The sequence below is a fragment of the Perissodus microlepis genome, chromosome 19 (assembly GCF_051167445.1).
Source record: "Perissodus microlepis isolate ML-2025 ecotype Zambia chromosome 19, ASM5116744v1, whole genome shotgun sequence".
Classification (NCBI taxonomy): Eukaryota; Metazoa; Chordata; class Actinopteri; order Cichliformes; family Cichlidae; genus Perissodus; species Perissodus microlepis.
In genome coordinates, this window is record NC_140479.1 from 23688228 (window position 1) to 23713759 (window position 25532).

The following is a 25532-nucleotide window of genomic DNA, read 5'->3' on the forward strand; positions in this document are numbered from 1 at the left end:
TAAATGTGACAATAATATAAATAATGGCCACTCCAGTGAGCACTACTCCGCTCCGGGACTCGTCTCCTTGATCCGGGCACCTTGGCGTGGGTTTCATTTCAAGGGGAATATGTGGCGGACACGCCCGTTACCTCAGAGCTAAACTACAGGAGCCAGTAGCAGCTACTGCTGCTGGGAGCGCAGCGGAGGTGACATCACACGTCTCCAGCGCTGACAACCGAGGCACCAACCACCGCCGCTGCTGCTGCTCCTCAATGGACAGCTATGCCCGTGACAGGACCGCGGCCATTAACCAAAACGGCAACCTATCAGAGTTTTAGGACGGTCCACGCACGAATGATGCTGTGTAACTGCCACTAATCCTGCTGTGGCTCACAGCTGTGCGCGGCTCTGCTCTCTGCGCTGATCCTGCACACAGGCAACCTGCTTATGTATTTATTTTGTTTTTGCAAATTCATTATGGTGTCGCGCCTGAACTACAGTGAAAAATGGCCCATATCGTCCGCCGTACACTTACAGTAAGTGCTTGAGTCGATATGTTAAAATCAGTGCAACCTGATACGTATGTTAAGCGGAATAGATAGATTTAAAAATAAATAAATAAATAAAATACTGTGACTTTGAGTAAGGAGCTCTTGCTTCCTGCCACACGCCCTTATTTATTTGTAGCCTGCAGCCACTTCGTAATGCGACCTTTATTTATTTACAGTAATATGCAGTAGGCTGGATGTTGACAGACAAAGATGGGATGCATCCGGGCTTATCTGCAGAAATTAAGACGCAGGGTAAAGGTGGACCGGCTCAGAGAGCTTGGTCGACAATATCCAGTCTTCTGCTTCCTTCTGCTGGTCCTGCTTCTCTCCACTGTGCTTTTGAACAGGTAACTAGTTCACTCTACATAGGCAAACCATGTTTTTATTCATGTATACCTCACACCTCCTTTTTACTACAGATATATTCACATTATAATGGTGTTTTGGTCGTTCCTGGCTGGAGTCGTCACTTTCTACTGCTCCCTGGGGCCTGAGTCTCTGCTGCCTAACATCTTAGTCTCCATTAAACCAAGAATCAAGGTCTGTTACAATTTAACTGAACAAATTAGGAGGATACAGCCTCCACACTCTGAGTGCCACAACTGATAGAAATGTATGTAATGTCTATCACTTGTTGGAAGTGTGCCATTGCTTACTTATACATTGATGATGATGAATAAAAAGGCACAAAAGCAGCAGCAGTTCATAATTTTTGCTATTGATTTTATCTTGTAGTCGTACCAGCAGGAGCTGTTTCCGCTGGGCCACAGCTGTGCTGTTTGTGGAAAAATCAAGTGCAAAAGGCACAGGTGAGTGACGTGGTTATGCTGTTGTGCAACAGTCGTAGACTGGAAGGAAGCTGACTTGTGTTTTATTGAAACCTTATATCTATTTCAGCAGCAGTTATATATTTAGCATAATAAATGCTTAATGCCTGACGTTGTTTACAGATTATCTGTGACCAAGTCCATATCACTGTGTTACTACATATGCTATACATATATATATATAACCTCATTACTGGGTTGACAACAATAAGTTACCTACTTATTAGGTCATGGGAGATTTAGCAATGCCATCTAGTGGTCAGACTGGATTCTTCTGTCTTCCTCTGCTGATGATACTGAATTTTTTCTATTTCATTCCTTTTTTAAAAAAAGTTTTGTTCATATTTATAGACCGACTCTGTTACTGGAAAACTATCAGCCATGGCTTGACCTGAAAATTCCTTCTAAAGTTGATGCCTCACTCTCAGAGGTAATAGACACATTTGTTACACACGTTATTATTCTTAAATAAACATTAAATTAATCTATCAAATTATGGCACAATAAAATCTATTGTTTTTATTTTAGATTCTAGAGCTTGTTCTGGAAAATTTTGTATATCCTTGGTATAGGTAAGAGTTTCTTGTATCCTTCCTCCGAGGTTCAAACTGTGTTGTGTCCTGTGAAGTGAGAGGACAGATTTCTTTTTCCTTTCAGAGACATCACAGACGACGAGGCGTTTGTCGACGAGCTGAGAGTGACATTGCGTTTCTTTGCAGCCGTGCTGGTTCGTCGGACTCAGAAGGTGAAACTTAGACTCTATAAAGATAAAAACTTTGAATTTTTTAAACTGGTCTTCATCATTTTTAAATAAACTTGTCTCTCTCTCTTAGGTGGATGTGGCATCTCTCATCACAAAAAAGCTCCTTAAAGTTTCCATGAAGCACATTGAAATTATTAGCAAAGCAAGGCAGAAGGGTATGGCAGTTATAATCACACAGAGCAGTTTGTTTTTTATTTCTTTTATCATAAAAAATGTTTTTTGGTTTCTTTTCAGTAAAAAACATAGAGTATCTTCAACAAGCTGCCCTGGAGGAATATGGTCCTGATCTCCACGTGGCTCTTCGCAGTCGCAGAGATGAGCTTCTCTACCTCAGGAAGCTGACTGAAATACTGTTCCCTTACATCCTGCCGCCCAAGGCCACAGACTGCAGGTAACTGACTGCTCTGGAAGTAAAGCCCATGCACTGCAACCATATATTTACCCAATTAAGTCACAACATGAATGCACAGCATGATTCTACCATGAGAATAGTGCCATTTGTGACACTACGCAGCACTACGTCTTTATTGCTTCATTCTCTTATTTCCTGCTTCTGTATCTCGTCATTCTCTCAGATCTCTTACACTCCTGATAAGAGAAGTTTTGGCTGGTTCTGTCTTCCTTCCTTCGATGGACTACTTGGCTGATCCTGTGAGTGTAGAATAGAAATCCAAAGCTGGTTTTTCCCTTAAACGTGTCTTTGGATGCTTTTGCCAGTCTAACAGGATATTTCTTTTATAGTCCTTTAACCAGTGCTAATGTGCAGTATTATGAGAATGCAAATAAAAGACAAATCAAAACATTACTTACAGCGCTACACTTGAGTTTGAAACTTACTGACTGCTTTTTTGTGTGTTTTTTTTCTTTTATTTCAGGACACAGCGAATCATTTAATTTTGATATTCATTGACAACTCACCTGTAAGTATGTACTGGACTGTAACTGGCTGTCATTTACACTCACCAGTCACTCTGTTTGGTTCACCTTTCTAGTAACAAGTCAGGTCGATCTTTTGCTTTCTGAACTCAAATTTTTGTGGCATAAAGCAGATTTGTTGGCTGGGTTATTAAAGATGGACATGGTCAGCAGCAGTACTCAGTGTGTGTCAAGAAAATATCCCCACACCATTACACCAGCACCACCTGTCTGAGTTATTGGTGTAAGGCAGGATGCATTCATGCTTTCATGCTCTTTTCTGACCCTGCCCTTTAAGTGTCACAGCAGAAATTCAGACTCAGACCAGATAATGTCTTTTGTATCTCCTGTTGTCCAATTTTGGTGAATCTTTGTGTGGTCCTCTGTTGCTGTAGCCCATCTGCTTCAGTGTTCAACATGTTGTGCATTCAGAAATGTTATTCTCCATACCCTGGTTATAATGAGTGGTTATTTGAGTTACTGTTGCCCTCATATCCTGTCTGCTCAAAGCAGCCAGAAGTCTGGCCACTCTCCTCTGACCTGTGACGTCCACAAGGCATTTTCACGTAGAGAACTGCTGCTCATGGGATATTTTCTCTTTTTCAGACCATTTTCTTGAGATGGATGTGTGGAGTAAATCCCAGTAGATCAGCAGTTTCTGAAATACTCAGCCCAGCCTGTATTAGCACTAGCAACGATGCCACATAGAAATTCACTTAAATCTCCTTTCTTCTCCGCTCTGATTCTTCTTCCGAACTGGCATAGGCATACCTAACAGAATGAAGGGTGAGTGTATCTTCTGTGAATTTTAAATGTGTATTTAATTTTTCCCGACTTGTTCACTCCAGCCTGAAGAAGCCACAGAGCCCACTTCAACACTGGTTCCTTTCCTACAAAAGTACTCTGATACTCGCAGCAAAAAGCCCTCAGTAAGTGTTTGCTTTCATCTAGGAGAGTGAAGTAATTCATTAAAAACCTACAAAAATTCAACTGCAAGCCGCCTTTGAAACAAAAGCCATCTGGCATTAAGCAAAAACCTAGTGACAATATGTAGCTGGTATATGGGGCAGCGTAAGCCTAATAGAAGCAGGAAGCTTTATAGAGTACATTAATCCATTTTTTCCTGCCTTTGTATCAGGTGCTAAAGCTGGAGTTGAAGGAAATTCGAGAACAGCAAGACCTTCTCTTTCGCTTTATGAACTTCCTAAAGCAAGAAGGCGCTGTCCATGTCCTCCAATTCTGTCTCGCAGTTGGCAAGTATTCAGTTTTTGTCTCTAAATCGTTAGTAGTTGTTAATAGTTGTTGTTACCTTAATTACTCAGTTCTGTCAGTCAACAGCTTTTCATCACCCCATCTGAAATTATCAGGAAAAATTACCACTCGTGGGTGGCAGAGTTAACCTATCACTGTGACGTATTGATGTCTGACTCTCTTAACTTCTCAGAGGAGTTCAATGACAGGATTCTGTGCCCTGAGCTGTTGGATTCAGAAAAGATGATGCTCCATAAGGAAGTGAAGAAGATCTACGAGACCTATTGCTTGGACGAGAGTGTTGACAAAATCCGCTTTGACCCCTTTATAGTGGAAGAAATACGCAACAGTATGTGACAGGAGTCATTATTGAAGTTAAAGTGTCTTAAACATCCTAGGTGTGCCTTAATGAGTATGCATGCTGTGTAGTATGCTAACTCGCTTGTGTGTTTTTGTTGAACGTCCTAGTTGCTGAGGGTCCTTATGGGGAGGTGGTGAAACTGCAGACCATGAGGTGCTTGTTTGAAGCCTACGAGCACGTCCTCTCTCTTCTGGAGAATGTTTTCACCCCCATGTTCTGCCACAGCGATGAGGTTAGCGCCCACACCTCAATAGAAACCACTAAGCCTATTGTCACCCAGCTTGATTTCCAGATTTAAGCATTTTCCTGTTTAAATTATGGGTCTTTAAGTTGAGACTGAATGATCATTCCTTAAATTTAGTATTTTTATTGTCTCAGATGTACCAAAACTATATCTGTAAAATGCTTAAACTCAAACTCAACTGGAATTTGTTGACTCAGACCCATTTTTCCATCCCCCTGCTACCAACCGCTATCGGCCCTGTCATCAATAACAGACGTGCAACCGGCCAATGAGCCGGCGCTGGCATTATGCCAAACTGCCAAGCTGAATTTCACCCCTCAGAAGCAATTTCATTGAATTCAGCTGGGTGGACCAGAGCTCAGCCATTGTTCAGAGCAGGCCATAGCCCTGTGTGAATAGTGTCTGGATAACAATGTGAGGTTATTTTCTACTTAGTTGCCACCCCTGTTCTTGCTCCCAAATAAACTGGCCATCAGTGGTTATTATTGTTTAGGCATTAAGAGGTCAATAGATATGGCATGTTCCTTGAGTTTAGCTTGCATACTGTACCAGATTTTCCATATGTGTTGTTTGATTCCCGTGACCTTCTTTTTTCCACAGTACTTTCGGCAGCTTCTCAGAGGGGCCGAGTCCCCTGCCAGAAATTCCAAAATGAGCAGGTAGGTTTCACTTTGTTATGTTTGTGTGTAACAGCATAAAAGTTTAGCATAATGATGCACAGGTGGACTTTCAGAAAATATAGAAACAGAAAACAGCGCAAACACAAATTCACTGTTAACTAAGATTTTAGACACACAGTAAATTTCTGTGTTTTCTTCCACGTCCAGTTTTCCTGGTTTCCCTATTAAACGTACATAAATCCCTGTCCCTGGATATGCTATGAGCCAGCTGCGTCACACATAAACATAACTGTAACTAAGCTGTAAAGAAGCAACCCATTTTCTTGTAATGCAAGTTATATTAGACCACTGCAGTATAGCTGTAACTGAACTGAAGCCATGGATCGACTGTCATGTTTTCTATCGCGGGGTGTGGTGTGTACGTGGCCACGCGGCCCAGCCACTAACTCCTTGTGCATATTGTTCCAGAAATAGCGTCAGTTTGGATGACATTCGGTGAGTACAAGTCGTCAGTGTGCTGATCAGAACAGTGGCTGGCTGAGTAGTGCTGCACGCAAGATTCTAAAAGACACTTCATACTTAAGATTAAAGATGTGCTGCCTTTTTTTTAACAGAATCACTGTGCCCTGCCTGGGCCCGAGCCATCAAGGAGGGCTTCAGTTTCATAAGCACTAGCTGATACTACGATAATGATATATAATCTTTTAGCACTCATCTCATTTCACCCCTAAATACATGTTTTATTTGGTGAGTGTGCTGTAGCTGCAAAAAGAGAGAACACTGAGTAAACTGACCTTTATGAGCTAATCATAGCATGTGTCACCAGTAAGCCTATAAGCAGATAAAGCTAATAAAAGCATTATATCCAAAATGAGAAAATTAAAATGAAGGAAAACTCATTTTCTGTTTCATTTCCAACACCTGAAAGCAAACTTGTTATAAAGGCAGTTTCCAAAGCAGCATAAATTACGCCACTCAAAATGATAGATGGGATAGCATATAATTGCTTTCGCAGCCCACAATCACATGTGACCAGTTTCGAGGCTAACCTCCCTCCATACCTGCGATTAAGAAACCTTCTCCACCTCTGCCCGTTTGTCTGCCCATTACGCCCATCTGTGTATTTCCACCATCGTGCCTGTGTCTGTGACCGTATGTCCACTCTGATTCTGTGACCACCATACTGCCTGCCCTGGTATGATCCACGATCCGCTCCCTCCTCTTGCCCGTGGGGATGTGATCCTGTTCTGCTTATAGCTCCTGGGACTGGAGCCCCGAGTCCCCGTCCTCACTGTTCACCGCCTCTGGCAGCTCTTCACCTGCATCTTGTAACTCCCTCCATGCCCAGTCCACGTTCACAAACTTCCCATATGGCTCGCTATCCCACCGCCACTCATCACCCAAGTAAGTCAGGGTCCATCTGTCTATCACAGGTCGCTCAGTGTGATGTCATGCTATCCAGTTTCACACCCATGTGACCCCAGTCCCAGCCGGACGCCTGCATGGTGGGGTCTATGCACGGGATCCTGTTTTAATTTGTCGTTTTGTTTCCTCCAGTCTCGTTTTTGACACCGCAGCCACTTTTTCTGTGCTTGGCTTCTTGTGTAGTTGGCGTATCTCTGTGCGTCATGTGGTGATTTTTATTTTACGTGAGCAAACCGGCACTCACACAGAGCACCTGTGATGTTGTGTGCTTTTTATCGGTTGTCAGGTAACTGATCATCATCAGCATTTTTTACACCCTGAAAATATCCCCTCCAAGCTACACATCTGTTCATCACTGCTCAGTGCTTTGTTGTGTGTGTGTGTGTGTGTGTGTTTTTTGTGGCTCTGCAGCGCTTTACCAATAACGCAGACATTTTATTGTGTTGATTATTGTTGACTGTGAAGTTAAACGTTCTCATTGGTTTGGCTAGATTAGCTTTTACCTCCCATGATACAGATACAGTAAGCTGCTTCTTCTTCCCTACAGTCCCTGCTCTGTCACCTCTCTGAAGCTGCATGCGCTTTGCTGAAGCCAAGCGCATCTCCTCCTTTGCTCCGTGTTTAATAGCCTCCTTGTTTGAACTGCAGGAGTACGTCTAAGAGGGGCGAGTCCTTTGGGATTAGCCGCATTGGCAGTAAGATCAAAGGAGTGTTCAAGAGCACAACGATGGAAGGAGCCATGCTGCCATCCTATGGGCTGGTAGAGGGGGAGGATGATATGGTAAGGCACATCTAAAAATGTCCTAAACATTCATTATAAGATGATGATAGTGTATAAAATTATGCTCACGTGGTGATAGTTGCTTTTTAGGGTTAAACTGCATGTCAAATTTAAAGCAGCGTGTCAAATTTATTAGAAGTAACTGCAAACGGAGTCTTCAAGTCATATTGAGGGTCTCCTGAAGTAATTCCCACATGGGGGCGCTGGTGAGTAAAGAAAACAAAGCCACATAGTCTATTAATTCTACCTTATGGGCAAATCTTCAAGGTTTTCAGTGCAATTTGCCGACTCTGCCGAGTTTGACAAAGCTTGTTTTTTGCTAATTTCTTCAGGCATTAATAAAATATCTGTCTATTTTTCCAATATTTAAATCCAACGTTTGGGTTCTGGCGTTTTCTGAGGTGGAGTCCATGAATTTGCCTGTTTTACAGTAGATAGTGTTGATTTTAAAGAGCAAGAGTTTCCCTGTGAAACCACAAAGACGACCTGCGAAAATGACTAAATATCCACCTTAAATGAAAGAAATTTAAAAAAAAAGAGTGTCAGATGAATGAAAATCCGCTAGTTTAAGAGCTTTTGTAAATTTATATTGATGTGACTTCAAACACAGTCTGTAACAGCACTTTACTGTCTTTACTCTGTTAATTCCTTGTTCGGCATTTATTGTAAAGGGATATCCTGTGTATACGTTGCACTTCCCTTACTTGTGGTCAGGTCTCAGTCACCTTTTTTTTGTTTAGTTGTCCCTGATCTTCACATTTGCTGTTCAATTTAATAGTAATTTTGATAGGAGTAGATTATATGGTTAAGGTAAAAAGAAGCCATACACAAAGAACAAAAGAAGTCCAAGAAATTAAAGTCAGGCCTCTACCTTTGTGTGTTTTGCAGCATAAAAGTGGTCGTGTTATTCATCTATCGTGTACTCTGCAAAGCCTTGACCTCAACCACTCTCACTTCCTTCTATTCAAGGTGGAGGAAGCCATGATGGTGCTGGAAGATGACCCCCCTATGGAGGCGGCCTCCACCCCGAGCACCCCGCGAAACCTCTCAGCCTGGAACATCACAATCCCGTACATTGATTTCTACGATGACGACGTAAAGAGGGAGCGCATTCCAGTGTTTTGTATTGATGTAGAGCGCAATGACCGGAAGGCAGGTGAGGCTGTGCGGACCTTCATTAAAACATACTTGTAAATAATCTGTAATACTATTAGGTAACCATTAACTAGTGTGACTAGCTGTTTTGGTTTGGGGTCATTAATTAAACCTTGTTGCTTTACTCTCTGCAGTCGGACATGAGACTGAGCACTGGTCTGTGTACAGGAGATATTTGGAGTTCTATGTCCTAGAGTCAAAGCTCACCGAGTTTCATGGTAGGTATTCTACATAATGCTAATTTAGAGCACCTGTGCACTGCTCTGTTTTTCATTCAAGGCCATCAGGAAGGAATTTTCCCATGAAAATGATGTCGTCGACTCCACAGAAAAATCCCAGATTATTACTTCCAAGTAAACTTACATTTTAGAAGCGAAGAACATTTAATGGCCCTGTTGCCTTATTTGGGGACTTGGAAACTGCACGGCTGTTATGTTCCAGTTAAAGAGAGACACATATTTTTAACACTCGTCTTTGTGAAATCTTACACCATCTGCAGGCTCATTTCCAGATGCGCAGCTGCCCTCAAAGAGAATAATTGGTCCCAAGAATTACGAATTTCTGACATCGAAGAGGGAGGAATTTCAGGAATATCTTCAGGTAGATATCTGAGCTTCTCATGGCCTTTTCTTCTGAATTGCACTAGGCAGGATACTCAGTCATGTGAAAAAGAAAGTTTTCAAAGGACTCCATGAAGTGCTGTGAAACATTGAGTACAGCCTTACTGCTTCCATAGAAATTATGATGCTAATAGCAGTCCAATCAAATGCACTTGATGAAAGGATCATGCAAGTGTGACCATCTCTGATGTTGAAATGCAAATGCTTTTTTAATGAGGTAGCATTTAGATAGGTGTAATATATACTGTACCTAGGCAATATAACAGGTTTTGATCAGCTACAATAATCACCTTTAAAAGTTTCATGCTTTATGTAATTACTGTGTAGCTACACTTTTTCTATATAATTTCTTTATATAATCGTACTATGATGATTGTAGTGTATGTATATATTTATGTCTACATGTACCCAACCCTAATAATCATAAACATAATAGACAAAAATGTGCAGCCTATTGTTAATTTTAATAGCAAAACTGGACATTTAGCACTATGCATTTAGTTTATGCATTTTCTGCAAAATATATATTGGACCCTGATGACTTTCTAGTATTAATTAAAAGAATATGCTCCTAATATAAGATGTTTGGAGTAAATATATTATAGTAAAATTGATGAATATAACTTGGGGGCATCAAGTGTAATTTTAAAACGAACCTCAAATAAATAAATAAAAATACAGAAAATGTTTACTTCAACTTATTGCTGCTAAAGGTGATTCTAAAAGTTGCTGAATCATGGTTTGTACTGTGAAAACTTCTTCAAATAACTAAATAATAAAAAACTCTAAGAAAATGACTTTGAGGGGAGGCGGTTGGTGAGAAGGTTACGAACAAGTTAGCTTGAAATACGTACGCACACACACACACACACACACATTGTTGAAAAGTTTTTGGGTGTAGTTTTCTGTGCGTATGCGTTTATCAAGAATACTTCAAATTAGGTTTCAGAAAAAAAGAATCAGTCTTAGTCAGTGGTTGAGTCACTTCTTGTAAAGAGAGAAAAATATCTTTGTCGTTGCTTCATTTGGTGATTCTAAGAGCAGCTTTTCAAAAACACAGAGGAAAAAACTGAATAAAACACAATTCAGTCTCTGCAGCTGCTGCCAAGGTCCTTAAACACTTCAAGGAATAAAACTTGAGTCTTAACTGTTGAACGTTTATAGAGAAAAATGACAAAACTCCCCATCCTGGAGAGGATGGAACAGCAAGGAAAGATTTTTAAATGGTCCCCACCTGGAGGACCATCAGTACAGAATCACAAGAGACAACACAAAAAGCAGTAAAAGTTTTCACTGTGATGGATTACTTACCTTGAAACAAGTTTTTTCAAGGCACACCAAGAGGCTGCTTTGAAAGCTTGGGAATTAATTAAAAAAGTTGCAATGTTCTGTGGAAAGTAGTAAGCACTAATCCAAACTTGGTTGGGAGGTTTTATAAGCAGAAAAACCCACTTGAAGCCCTTGAAAATCCACAGTCTGCTTTGTTCTAAAAACGAGTAAAGCACTTGCATCTGCATACATTTGATCATACACAATAAATCTGCAGTCCTGTGATTGATTTTCAGCTACAGAACAAATGTGTGTTTTCATTATCTGTTGCAGAAACTCCTGCAGCACCCAGAGCTGAGCAACAGCCAGCTACTGGCCGACTTTCTGTCTCCTCATAGCATGGAGTCTCAGTTCCTGGACAAGATGTTACCTGACGTGAACCTCGGTACAGTATGAGGCACATTCTCTCTGACCTGGCTGCAGAGAATGTGACAGACGCTTTGTTTAAACAAATGTGCAAAATAGATGATGTTTAAACAGCCTGTGGAAATGTTTGATCAGGCTGACCTTGGGTTGGATGAGAAGAGATGTGTCTGGAAAAGAGGCACAACGTGACAGAAGCATACATCACTGAGATAAGGTTTTTTATTTTTCACAGGGAAAATCATTAAGTCGGTCCCCAGCAAACTGATAAAAGAGGTGAGAAATGCATTTATTCTGGGACACAATATGTAGGATGTGCTTTGTGTCTCATCTTTCACAATACAGATGTTTTTAAATGTCAGCTTTGTGTTTTTGAAACCATAACTACCCAATATACATTTTGCACGTGTGCTTTTTTTTATGGCAGAAAGGGCAGCACCTGGAACCTTTCATCCAGTCCTTCTTCAATTCCTGTGAATCTCCCAAACCCAAACCCAGCCGACCTGAGCTCACTATCCTGAGTCCCACCTCAGAGAATGACAAAAAGGTTGGCAAGTGAGGCTTTATAGCTTTTTGAGTGTCTGCATTGTTTAAAAGAGTAGCCTGAGGAGAATCCTGAGTACTGGTAGAGTCCTCCCTAAAGCTCAGTTGCAATTAATTGTTCCTGTTACAACTGTCTGGTCAAAAGACCACAAGCCAGCTGAGCTTTACAGATATACAGTGGGGAAATAATTAGATTATTAGAGCCTCTGCTGAATTGGTGAGTTTGCTCACTTACAAAGAAACAAATCAGTCTCTAATTATTATGGTAATTTCTTTTTAATGGAGAGAGACAGAAAGTTGATCAAAAATCCAGAAAAAAACATGTTGCATAACAGTTATGAACTGATTTGCATGTCGTTGAGTGGAGAAAGTATTTGATCCCCTACAACATAAACAGAATTTTGCCTCCCAGAGATTGGCCGCCTGCTCTTGTGGCACACAAATTAAAATCAATTGTCGAGACTTCTGATCTCAACTTATGTATATAAAGCACAAATGTCAACCGAATGGATTTCCATCACAATGGGCAAGACATAAAAAGGCTGTCAAAGGATGTCAAGGACAAGATTGTCAACTTGCGTAAGGCTGAAATGAGCTACAAGACCATCAGCAGGAAGCTTGGTGGAAGGAAGTGACAACTTCCGGTGCGATTGTTCAGAATAAAAATAAAAAGACCATCAATCACCCTCGGTCTGGAGCTCCATGAAAGATCTTGCCTCATGATGTGAGGATGATCATGAGAGTGGTGATAGATCAGTCCCAGCCTACATGGGAGGAGCTTGTTAATGATCTGAAGGCAGTAGGGACCAGAGTCAACAAAAACAACATTGGTAACACACTACGCCGTAATGGATTGAAATCTTGTAGTTCTTGCAAGGTCCCCCTACTCAAGAAGTTACAAGCCTGTCTTAAGTTTCCAGTGAACATTAAAATGATTCAGAAGAGTGTTGGGAGAAAGTGCTGTTGGAAGATGAAACCAAAATCAAGCTCTTTGGCATCAACTTAAACTGCTGTGTTTGGAGGAAGAGAAATGCTGAGTATGACCTAAAGCCTCCACCATATTCCCCACAGTCAAGCATGGAGTGTAAACATTATATTCTGGGGCTGTTTTCCTGCTAAGGGTACAGGATGTCTTCACCGCACTGAGAGTCCAATGAACGTGGCCATGCTTGGACAAGAACCTGCTTCCCGCAACCTGAACACTGAAGATGGGTCGTCGTCATCTTCTAGCGACACAGTGACCCAAGACATACCATCAAGGCAGCAAAAGAGCAGCTAAAGAAGAAGCACATTAGGGTCATGGAGTGGCTTAGCTGGTCTGTAGACTTTAGTCTTATAGAAAATCCATAGAGGGAGCTGAAGCTTTGAGTTGCCAAGCAGCAGCCAATAAAGGTGAAGGATTTAGAATTTCTGTAAAGATGAGTGGGCCAAAGTCCCTCCTGAGATGTGTGCAAACCTGGTGCCAACTACAAGCAACTTCTTACCCCTGTACTTGCCAACAAGGGTTTCTCCACCAAGTACGAAGTTATTTATTGGTCTGATATTCTCTATGTGAGCAAACTTACAAATTGAGCAGGGGATTAAATAATCCCCTAAATAAAGTTTTTAAAGCAAAGACAGTGATTTGTATCGACTATTGATGGAACTGTTTATGCTGATATTTTGTTTCCTCTAGTGTTTATTAGATTCCTCTGTCTTGAATTAAAAGGAAGTTTAATGGGATTAAAATCAGCCAATGGTGATTCTAGTATTACAGACACAATAGAATAAAACATCAGCACATGCGCTATTTTTGCAACAAATTTTGTGAAGTAGCACTTCACAAAATTTAAATGAGGTCTGACATTGCCAAGAAAGGCCTCGGGCATTTAATCTGAGAACTTGCCAGTGGCTGAACTGATGAGATCATAACAGCTTTTTGCAAGTGGTGCTTAAACAAACACGTCCACTTAACTTAACATAAAATCTGAATATATTCCTAAAAGAATAGGGACGTTACATATTTACTTTGCCAGAGTTTTGTGAGTCACTCATAACTGGAAATGCTCTCAGATAGAGACAGTGGGTGTTTGAAAGAGCTTCAGTCTTAAAATCTGACGCAAGTGTCTCACCCCCAGCTCTTCAATGACCTCTTCAAAAACAATGCCAACCGATCAGAGATGACAGAGAAGAGACACAATCAGAACTACTTCATGGAAATGATTACCATTGAAGGGGTCTATGACTACTTGATGTATGTTGGTAAGTAAAGTTTTGGGGTTTTTTTGTAGTCCGTTCTGCAGACACAATTTATGATGTTTCCTTTCCAGGCTTAAACATAGAGTGTGGATTGATTTGTACTGGGTTGAAATGTTATTGGAAAGTGTTTCAGAAAGGACTTGTTTTGCAAGGTAAAATACTAAAGTGAAATACTCCACATGTGCCATTTGTGGATCTGCTGTGAAACCACTTCTGGGTTGTGCCACAGCAGAGATACCCTCTCTCGGCTTCTCCCTTAAGGCACAGGGACATTTCCAAACCAGCTGAGAGACACAATATCCACCTCAACTACTTCCATTTGATGCAGAGAAGCAGCGTCTCTACTCTGACTCCCTCTTGAATGACTGAGATCCTCTTCTTATCTCTCCTCGCTTCCTTCAGAGGAAGCCCATTTCCACCGCTTGTCTTATTCTTTCATCCGTCTTGGTCTGTGTAGCTGACAGATGCTAGAACCATGAAACATATGGCTGAAAGTGCATGCTGCTAAAAAAGAAATATTAGGCCAAATAATTGAAAAATGTCCACAGTGTTAAGTTTACACCAAATGAGAAACCATAAAGTCGGCAAATAGGGGATGAGGAAAGAGAGATTGTAAAACACACAGTTTACGCTGATCGGGCATAACGATGACCACTGACAGGTGACGTCAATTACACTGATTGTCATTAGGAAGTAAGTGAACATTTTGTCCTGGAAGTCGATGTGTTAGAAGCAGGAAAAATGGGCAAGCGTAAGGATTTGAGAAAGTTTGACAAGGGCCAAAATGTGATGGCTAGACAGCTGGGTCGGAGCATCTCCAAAACTGCAGCTCGTGGTGTGTTCCTGGTCTGAATCGGTCAATACTTATCAAAAGCAGTGACGGAAGGAACAGTGGTGAGTCAGCAACAGGGTCATGGCTCATTGGCTCATTGATGGGGAGCGAAGATGAACTACTGTAGCTGTAATTGCAGAAACAGTTACTGCTGGTTGTGATAGAAATGTGTAAGAACACGCAGAGTATTGCAGTTTGTTGTATATGCATCTGCATAGCTGCAGACCAGTCAGGGTGCCCATGCTGACCCCTGTACAGTGCTGAAAGTGCCAACAGTGGGCATGTGAGGATCAGAACTGGACCATGGAGTAAGAAGAAGATGGTGTGGTCTGACGAATTACATTTTCTGTCACATCACGTGTATGTGTGAAGCTTCTCTGGGGAACACTGGACACCAGGATGCACTATGGCAAGAAGGCAAGTATAAACTCGCAGAAGCAGTGTGGTGCTTTGGGCAGTGTTCTGCTGAGAGACCTTGGGTCCTGCCATTGGTGTGGATATTACTTTGACATGTGTGGAAACTGTATTCCCTGACGGCTGTAAAAAATGTATAGGAATGATTTGAGAAGCACAACAGGAAGTTTGAGGTGATGAATTGGCCTCTAAATTCCCCAGATGTAAGTCCAGTTGAGCATCTGTGGGATATGCTCCAGTCCATGGAGGCTTCACCTCGCAGCTTATAGGACTTGTTGGTACGAGCGTCTATGCTTTGATTGTTTAAGGGCTGCGAGCAACACAATATCAGACAGGTGGTCATAATGCTATACCTGACTGATGTATATTAAAAAGATAGGTCATGTAGGTGATCGATGCTCTCTCTCCTCTTCTTGATTTTTAGGCAGAGTCGTCTTTCGTGTCCCTGATTGGTTGCACCACCTGCTAATGGGTGGCAGGATCCTGTTCAAGAACACACTGGAGGCCTACACAGATTATTATCTTCAGTACAAACTCAACCAAGTGGTCCAGGAGCACCGGCTAGTCTCGCTCATCACCCTGCTTAGAGGTACACGGCCAAGGAACTGAAGAGAGTCTGCGTGTTTGTGAGAATCTTGAACTTTAAACAAACTGAGGTGAAGTCATGTACTGAATCTTTGCCCTCATAGACTCAGTTTTCTGTGAAAGCAGCCCGCCTCGCCCCGCCCAAAACAAGCAGAGGAGAGCAAAGAAGACGTTCGAGGAGATGATGAGCTATATTCCAGGTATTTATTTAGTTCTTCCAAGTCGCCTTTTGTAATTTATGGACCACTTGTAGTCGGCATCTAAACCTACAAGACAAGTGGTGAGTTTTAAATTGCCGCCTGGGGGCTTGTCCTTGATTTATCTTCAGACTTTCTGGGGAAATGTATCGGAGAAGAGGCCAAGTATGAAGGAGTGCGTCTCCTCTTTGATGGACTACAGCAGCCAGTGCTCAACAAACAGGTACAAGGACAGACACGCGCAAACAGCGAGGACACACTCTGTGCTTTCTCAGAATGTTTCCACTTCGCTGATAGGAAACGTGATAGGACATGAAAAAAAAAGCTGTGCTAGTATATGACAGATGGGTATATGAATTATATTGACTTGGTGTACATTTTCCTGCTGTGCAGCGTATCTCTGAATGTAACATTCGCACCTTATAACAGGTACGCAATGTAACATGCAGTTTGCTGAAACACAGTTTCCTCTGCCGTTCTGCATACTGGTCGTGTTTTCATCTTTATTTAAACACGACTGACCTTAATGCTTCTCATCTTGTTCCTACCTTTTTTGCTTTGCCTTCCTCAGCTGACATATGTGCTGCTCGACATCGTCATTCAGGAACTTTTTCCAGAGCTAAACAAGGTAAACATATATTCATTTTTGTTCACCCACCCATCTATAGGCTCTTATCCTCCGCAGAATGGAGTGTGAATATATCCTGACACCCAAAAAACCCCAAATACCAAAAAATAAACAGAAAAATGAAAAAACATGCAGTCAATAATTATCAGCAACATCATTGTTAATCGTTGCATAAGTGAATGAATGAGACTGCATGGTAATGTTCAATGTTAAATGAATATAAGATTAAATAACTGCATTTTTAGTGGAGAAATACACACATATCACTCGTTAATAAGTATGCCAAAGTCCTTTACCTGGATAGTCGTACAGTAATGCTTCTGCAATTGGAGTGAAGATTAGCTGTCGCACCAAAATCTCAAAAATTATGAGCATAATTCTGATGTTGAATTTGTTTAACCCCTATCCCCATATCTGGATTTATTTCTGTTCTTCTGCTTTTGAATATATATATCAAATGGTTTAATTGGATGCATTTAGGTTAGAGCAGAGGTTAGAGGGCAACAAAAGGCTTGAAACGTAAGAGGTACTAGAAAGGAACAGCTGGAGGAAAATTTAGCAACTAATGAGGTTATTTGGCAAGCCCATTGGGCATAAAAAGAGCATTTAGAAGATGGAATTTCACTAGTCTGCAAAACGCTGCCCCTACAAATTGTTGAATAATATCAGAATCATGTTCCTCAATATAAAACTTTGAAGGGTTTAAATATCTCATCATCTACAGTACATAATATCATCAACAGATCAGGGAATTGGGAAAAATCTCTGTGTGCAAGGGACAATGCTGAAAATCAATATAGCATCTTTGGACCCTCAGGTGGCAATGCTTTAAAAACAGGAAAGAATCTGTCATGGAAATCACAGCATGTGCTCAGGAACACTTCCAGAAATCACATGTTATCAGGCAAAGAAGAAGCCATAATAAACATTTTATGTTTTTTTTTAAAATTGTTTTTCTATTTTTAATTAGGTGTGCTTTATGTGACTGCATTCCATTTTTATTCTTCCCAGCATCCCAACTTTATGGAAATGTGATTGTACACAATCAAAGCTTTTTCACATTGACTTTAAATCAAACACCAAACCACAGCAACACACATCTGCTTCTGAGTTAACCCTGCATTCTTGTGTTCTCAGCAGGTGCAGAAGGAGACGTCTGTGATTGCTCCATGGATGTAAAATAAACATGAGCCAACATGCTTGGCATACCCGAGCTCATCTGACACTAGACTAAATCCGACGCATAGACTTTCATAACTGACATGTACAGTAACTGTATGTGGATACCTGCTCCCACAACAGGAGGAAAGGCAGATGGTTTCTCCTGGTGCATCTGTCATTAATTTGTAAAATAAATACATACATGAAGTATATACTAAATAAAAAGTCAGAATTTAACTGACAATTTCTTCTTTGTATTATTATTAGCAGTAGAAGCTAACAGTAAAAGACAGTGATTTAACAGTTTTGTCAGGTGTGGTGGAGGTGGAGAGGACACAAATGACCAAGGCAGGGAAATAAACAGCAAAAGGAAAGCCTTTATTGGGCTAAGGAAAAATCCATAGTACATAAAATCCAAAACCTACACTTGAGGGAAACCAGAAGTATGAATAATGAGCAGCAGACCAACAGATAGGGGACAGGCGGGCACCGGGGTGGGCAGATAGTCACAAAGGACAGACAGGAGGAATAGGGAGACAAGACTTGTGGAAAGGAATAAGGAGGGAAGGCAAAGGCACTGTCAGCTGCATTTTCCAAGTGGTCCAAACAGTGGATTTAAATTGTCACAGTTTTTAGATGGGATACTCATCCTGATGTAGCCCAGCTCATTTATCTGGGCTTAAGAAGAACACTAGGAATGCACTAACCTGAGGCTGGGTTTATGTCTAATCAGTCAGTTTGAAGATGGCATTTGATTGAGATAAATGTAAAATATTACAAGCTTAATAGCTGACTGCTAATAAAGGAGTAATCATAGCAAGCAAATACATATCACTATACTAATATTTCATTAAAGAGCACAATCATTTGCCCACTAAAGTTGAGTTTATGTTGGAATGACTACAAGATGAACAGAATACACAATGAATAATAGATTTTTCTTTTGGTATTTTCAATGTGTAAAAATAAAAGTAGGAAAAAAATCCTTAGAATTTTAAAAGCACTTTTGTAAATATGAATTTTAGATGTACTGACAAATTCATGAACTCAGTGCAGATGAATCTTTCAGCTTTGCATATATGCAGATCAAATAGGTCCTCATGACAACAAATCACTGGCTTGTTTACAAGTCCTCACAGTTTCTACACAGTAATGCATTCATGTTTGTAACCCGATGAAAACATTCTTATTAAAGATGACGTGCATTCTGCCTGACCACAGTTTTTGAGGCATTTGAATAATGGTAATTAAAGAAAATCATTTGGAATAGTTGTTGCTTTGTGTGCTTTTTACTATCCACTGTTATTTTGTAAAATAATCTCATTCAGAAAATGGACCAAGCTTCATACACTCCCTCATCTTTCAATCAGTAAGCTCTATCATTCAATATAACTTTGCTTTTTATATTTAGGCTGTTTCTTTTGGTACATTTGTGTGTCGGTTTTAGTAAACAAGACTGTCGCTCATGCTTTTTTGGGGGATTGCTGAATCGTTGTGGGTTATAATAAGTTTCTGCCTGGATGCTGGCTACCCCGAGGCTGAACCTGTAATCCTGTTGTCTTCTAGTTAGCTTTGAGGGCAGCGAGCTGAAAAGACAGTTAACCAAGTCCTGGAGCTTTTCAATTTATCACAGTTTACCAGAGTGTAAAAAGCCAATCAAAGTGTCACAGACAGACACAGACTCAGCAGCAACAAGCCAATACTGTATGAAGCAATGACAGCAGAGTTCCTGAAAGTGATGCGGCCTTCTACTGCAGGGAACACGCGCTTCATGTCGGAGATGTACTTGGAAAAAACGGTAATGTCCAAGTCACCTGCAAGAAAAGGCAAAAATTATTTTTTTTTAAAAATCTCAAAGTGGCATTAAATGAATCAATATTACATTATTAAAATATATAAATAACATCTTCATGATGCTCGATTCTCGATTTCAAGAGTGATTTTTGTAAAATTTAAAGAAAACTTCAGAAACATATTTAAAAGATTTAAACATCCCTGCTGGAGAGAATCCCAAGAGTAAAGATCGAGAACTAAAGAGTTTACAGTTACAGCGGGCTTTGATTTGTTGTTCATTTCTGTCTCTGAATAATGGGTGGAAAAAAAAGTTAAAAAACAAAACAAAAAAAATCCAACCTCTGTGTGAAATTTTGCCACAGTTAATATGAGTTCTTCAACCATCCTCAAAAGCAATGGATTTCTATGTCCCTCAGCAGATCATCAGCTTTTCAGGCTCAGCATCTCAGAATCATAAGTGTTAATACAAAGCGCTACGGCAAAACTGTCCAATGGTTGTTTCAGCATTTCGATAAACTGTGCCAGAGTGCCAAAAACCCTTAAAGCAATGCTGGAAATGAAAATGTCACAAGCCACATCCTGCTATTCTTTTCTTCTTTAGTGCAGCCTTGAGGATAACAAAAACTTTTCCACTATACCACTACAGAGATATTTTACTGTAACGTGTGTTGTCAAGTTTAAAAACAAGTGCAGGAATTTGAGTCACAGAATAAACTCTTATGAGCAGATGTTATATGCTGCGTTCCCATGTGTGGTCCATATGTTGTTTTTCCCCATTTCCATGTGTTTCACAGACAAGTGCACCACAGTTAATTCTCAGTGTCCGCTCATAAAATGTTTCTCACTTTAGGCATTATCAGATGAATTCATCCATTTTAACATGGACAGGATGTTAGAATTTCACTTTAGACAATCCAGTTAATTCATGAAAAGCACTGTCTAGCTCCTTCCTGTGATGTTTTATTTAAAAAAACATTAATGGTCATGACTCAGGTTGCATTCCACCAGGGAGAAAAAAAGCAAGGGACAAATGACTATGAAACATTAAAGTTTGCAAACCTTTATAACAGTCTGCCAAGTCTTGGAGTGATTGCTAAATGAGCTCTTTGTTCTGGTATATATACATATTTATATATTTAGATTATATGTATTTCTAAAGGGAGTGTGAGTATGGAGTGGACCACAGCAGCAGAGACACCTTCAAAGAAGAAGTCTAAACTTGGATGCTTCAAACACATTCAGTCTGGCAGCGAAGAGGATATAAAAAATCAGTAACCAAATTTAGTATCACAAGTGATAGTCTCAAAACAAATGTGATGCACAAATATGCACAAATAATCATTATTCGTGCATCAGTTAATCTCAATCGCAATCTTTGCTTCCCACAGTTACACAAAAGTGATATTTAAAATGCACGCTCCTCCAATGCAATGCAAAGAAACAACAACTATGTTAAAATAAAGATATGCAGATATCCTTTGATTGTGTTTTATTTCAAAATACGTTGGCTTCACGATAAGAACAAAATGTATGCAAAGAGTGCTGTCAATTGCGTGGAAATACCATTATCTGCAGTTTGATGGATACACAAAGGCGAGGGAAAAACAACAGAACAGTTGCTAACGTGACTTTCCCAACATCGAACATTAAAGCGAGCCCATAAGGCGTGTAAGCGTAAGGTGCACTGAAACTAACACGTTTGCATTCGATTTGACCAAAGACGTGTATCTGGTAACCAAGATGAGTAACGAAGGTTTCATGACAAAAAGATGTAATTAATTTTCCAAAGTAGAAAAACTTGTGCTTTATGCAAAACAAGGAAAGGGGAACTGTAGAGGGATCTCACAGCTGCCAGGTACTTTGCTACGAGTTGATTATGTTAGGGATGTTAGTGTGAGGTTGACCTTTGACCTTTTGAATTGAAAATGTCATTTTTTAATGAGGTCAGTGTGATTTTTGACTAAGAGGATGCTGGTGCTGGATGTAGTAAAGGTCCTTCTAAGTGCCCCTGATATACTGAGGTAAACTGCTTATAAATTTAGAACAAGTCTGCCACCCACCTGAATTATGTTTCAGTAACTCCCTCTTAATCATTGTAAAGTTATCGCCTCCACCCACCATGTATGAAGGCATGACCACGGTGTATGTCTTCTGTGGGTCTAATGGTTCATACTTGGGCACGCGGCACTCTGTGCAGAGCAGTGACAGTGATGCTACACGCTGGTTCACTGGCTTGGAGAGGTCGTACTCCACATGAATACCTGGAAATTTAAGGGAAAAATGGCATAGTGTTTACATTTATATAAAGAGTCTAGTGTGTCCTTGTGGCATGCGATGCAATGACAAACTCGACCACATTCTTCACACGTTCCACTCTCTTTTTTACCACTTGTTGTTCTCTACAACTCTCAGCTGCAGCTTTCCAGCCGCCAGCCACACGCACACGTACAACCCTTTGTTATAAAAGATTATTAAACTATTCTGTGTTAGCAGAGGAGCGCAGACCTGAGACCTGAAGAAATTCTCCAGTCTTTCTTCCATATCTGTGAACAGAGTGTTCAAATGCCTTTTTTATTGTTGAGCCTTTTATTTGGACCAAGTCACAGGTTCCTCCAAATGGTAATACGGTGAGGATCTCCTCCATTGTTATGGAGCCTAAAAGGACAACATATAAAGATAAATAACAGCAGATTACAAAACACTTCAAGGTGAATTAAGAACTTGGCAATTCTGCACAAAGGAAAAAAAAGACTCCTACCATTTCTGTAGCGTTCGTCTATCGCTGTCCGTATGCCCCCACTATTCAGCATACACAAGCTTACATGATTCCACTGCTCCCCAGTTGAATGCCTCATATTTTGATACACCTGTAAATGCAAAAAGACGTATTATATGACAGAGAAATTCTCTTTGCTTGTGGCTGTTTGTTGTCACCTTTTATCATCATGAATATCTGTTATGATCAATCACCTTCCTTAAAACTCACGCAGTCCTTTTATAACCACTAATTCACACTTAACTCATGTTAACTAAGTGAAAAATGCCTGTAACTATTACCATGGCATCACAGATTAGGTTTCCCAGGTTACACTCCCGAAATCGGCACTCTTCAAATGACCCGTTGAGGTAGACTAAGGTTTGGCCCACATACTTAGTCGAGTATTGAGCCAAGTCTGTTTTCCACTTATTAACATCAGCAAGGATCTCCGCATCTGAAACAAAACAAAACAACGAAGGAAAAAAAAAACCCCCACAGATCGTGACGAAAGGATTTGGAGAAAAAAAAGTCTAGATTATTGTATTTTGAGTAAATCCCTGAGAGCAAATAGATGATCCTGGATCTCTAATGAAGAATTTACACAAATATGGTAACATTGCATTTGTAAAGCAAGGAACAACTCCACTTTTTCAATATGAGATTGCAAATCATAGTTACAATGTCATATTGAATCACATATTGCTGCTGTAGCCATCTGCTTCAAGGTTCAACATGTCCTGCAGATCTTGGTTGTAACAAGTGGTGATTGTTACTGTCTCTGTAAGCCTGGCTGTACAGGAAAGGAAGCTTAGGTGGGAAAATCCCAATACATCAGCATTTTCTATAATAGTCAGCCGAGTCCATGTGCCAACCAACCCACATTCAACGTCACTTAAATCACATTTCTTTTTCACTCTGGTGCTCACTTAGAACTTCAGCAGGTCATCTTAACCATGTCTACATGTCAAAATGCACGGATTTGCATTTCTTTTTAAGTGACCTTTCTCACTGTCTCTCTTCCCCTCTGTTTTTCTTCTCCTTCATCTTTCTTTCTCCCTTTCCTATCCCCTAGGTATGTCTGTCCTGTTTGTAACAGCTGAAAATAAAATAAAATAAAATAAAATAAAATAAAATAAAATAAAATAAAATAAAATAAATAATAACAACAAAAGTCGATCAAATGGACCAATACGGCAAGTGATGATCCACTTGGTAAAGTAAATCCATTGGGTATCTTTGTTGGCCTTCAGACATCAATTCTGACGGCTGAAGAACCAAACAGGACAGGCAAAAAAACAAAACAAAAACAAAACAAGTCATTGGATGATTAGATATTTGTGTTAATGAGTAGTTGTACCCAATAAAGTGGCTGCAACATATATTCATAGATTATATAAGATATAAGGTGCTAACTAGTTTAATTTAATGAGTATAATACACTTCATTAAACAACAAAAAGTATCTTTCAAAAAGGTAAGTAATGTTATTTGTGTGAGCACATGTAAACTTTTACTAGAAAATGGATGTGATGGGAGAGCCTGAGTCCTGTGTTGTGTTTTTGTTATTCTTTTCATACTGAGACAAATGAGCTAAAGCAGTTTTTACCTCTATGTACCACTGGATGTTCAACTGTCAGCAAATGAATTTAACACTGAAGATTTGTTGATATTATGATGAGTCTTGGACAATGCAATTTTGCCCCACTTTGCTGTAAGTATGTGCAAACATTTTCCACCACTCAAGGATGGGTGTGTGCATCAAAATCCAGTAATAACAAGTTACCTGGTAATGTAAACAAATATGAGATAAGAAATGATCACTGAAGTTCATGTTCTGCGTCAGGAGCAGGAATGCTTACTAAAGAGCTTACCCAGCTTTTAAAAAAGTTTTCTCTCTCTTTCAGAGTAATTTAGTCTCCTTGCTGCTTCTGATTACATCCGATTTCTTTTGTGTTCACAGAGATAAAACTTTCGCCTCATTTCCCAAATCCTTAATACACTTACAGGAACACTGAGAAATTTTAACATGATAAAATCTTATTTGGTTCATTGAATGGTTTTGACTTTTCAAACAGTAACATGTGTACAGTGTAATCTGATATTTTAGTCTACCTTGAGGTATGCTGCTGTCCATTAGGATGGGATTTCCAACGGCTTTGATGACATTACCAGCATCATCAAAAGTGACTTTTAAGTGTCCAAGATATTTCCCAAAGGCGTAAGCCTGGACCACTGGCACGTCTCTTCCATGGCTGGATTTTACTATAAAAGGATATGGGCCAGCTGGCACTTCGGAAGATGGGGGCGTTCCTGCAGAGAAGGAAAATGTTGTGGTTTGTAGCCTAAGTGGTTCTTTCTTTCTGTTATAGTGAGGTTAGAAGCATGCCATTCCTTTAAATTGGTTTGTTGCATGTGTGAAATGCAGTTTTTGTGTCTGGAGACAGCTGGATAAACACTATGATAAATAACAATAGAACAGGATAGAGATACCTGTGTAGAGGAACGTGTTGGTATGCCCTCCAACAACAACGTCCACCCCTCTCACGCGTCTCGCTATGTCTTGATCCACAACAAAACCAGAGTGTCCCAGGGCAATGATTTTATTATAGCCCAGACTTTCCAGCTCAAGTACTTGAGCTTGAAGTGACTCCACCTCATCTTTGAACTTGAGATGTTTGCCTACCACGCACAGGAAATAGGGGACGGATGGGTGCAAGAAAGCAGTGCACATTTCAAAACACTGGTGAATAAAACGTCTAAATACTGGATAACAATTTGAAAGTTGTTATTACAAGGCAAGACATCTGGTAATGTAGCTGAAAACACCAACAATCAGCGACGCTTTATAAAGAAAGAAAGTTTTATTTGAGTGAAATTATCCTGATTGTGATCCAGCTTCATCCACGAACTGGAAAAACAAAGCATGGGCATTGACATCATTGGAACAGATTTACCTGGCATGGATAAGAATGGCGTCTCTGCTGAGGTATAGCCAACCACAGCCACTTTCTCTGAGCCCACACTGATAACTTTGTAGGGACTGTAGTATTTATGAAGCTCTGCCAGGGTTTGGTCGGGTTTAATGTTTACACTGATCACAGAGAAATTTATATTCTGGAGAAAGGGTTGAATGAGACCCTCCACTCCATTGTCAAACTCGTGATTTCCAAAAGCCTATGTGACAAAAAAAAAGAAC

At 40.3% G+C, this 25532-nt stretch overlaps 2 protein-coding genes across 9 annotated transcripts in view; one reads left to right on the forward strand and one right to left on the reverse strand.

Annotated features, from left to right (window-relative positions):
• On the forward strand, window positions 1–19052 carry LOC146366051 (sorting nexin-14-like). 8 transcript variants are annotated; one of them, XM_084915802.1, is made up of 31 exons: window positions 1–518; window positions 710–880; window positions 953–1073; window positions 1269–1342; window positions 1694–1790; window positions 1889–1932; window positions 2018–2105; window positions 2194–2278; window positions 2358–2514; window positions 2699–2774; window positions 2999–3043; window positions 3887–3967; window positions 4177–4291; window positions 4483–4638; window positions 4758–4882; window positions 5495–5553; window positions 5983–6009; window positions 6772–6918; window positions 7588–7720; window positions 8690–8876; window positions 9010–9093; window positions 9375–9475; window positions 11098–11209; window positions 11423–11463; window positions 11615–11734; window positions 13848–13971; window positions 15639–15803; window positions 15904–15999; window positions 16128–16219; window positions 16568–16624; window positions 17765–19052. In XM_084915802.1, exons 2-31 carry the CDS (start codon window positions 744–746, stop codon window positions 17801–17803), a joined length of 2985 nt encoding a protein of 994 aa, XP_084771928.1. In that variant the 5' UTR covers window positions 1–518; window positions 710–743; the 3' UTR covers window positions 17804–19052. The 8 variants fall into 8 exon arrangements, with proteins under 8 accessions (XP_084771928.1, XP_084771927.1, XP_084771930.1 ...); XM_084915801.1 differs by having other exon boundaries at window positions 4–518; window positions 17762–19052; XM_084915803.1 differs by having other exon boundaries at window positions 7–518; window positions 1712–1790; window positions 17762–19052.
• LOC146366052 (snake venom 5'-nucleotidase-like) overlaps window positions 18143–25532 on the reverse strand; it is a 17627-nt gene continuing 10237 nt past the window's right edge. The window contains exons 2-9 of the mRNA XM_084915809.1: window positions 25291–25510; window positions 24827–25015; window positions 24449–24646; window positions 22637–22791; window positions 22338–22446; window positions 22085–22234; window positions 21640–21840; window positions 18143–19599 (exon numbers count right to left, since the gene is read on the reverse strand). Coding sequence (XP_084771935.1) covers window positions 19442–19599; window positions 21640–21840; window positions 22085–22234; window positions 22338–22446; window positions 22637–22791; window positions 24449–24646; window positions 24827–25015; window positions 25291–25510 — 1380 coding nt within the window. The 3' untranslated portion in view covers window positions 18143–19441. The remainder of the gene's footprint in view (window positions 19600–21639; window positions 21841–22084; window positions 22235–22337; window positions 22447–22636; window positions 22792–24448; window positions 24647–24826; window positions 25016–25290; window positions 25511–25532) is intronic.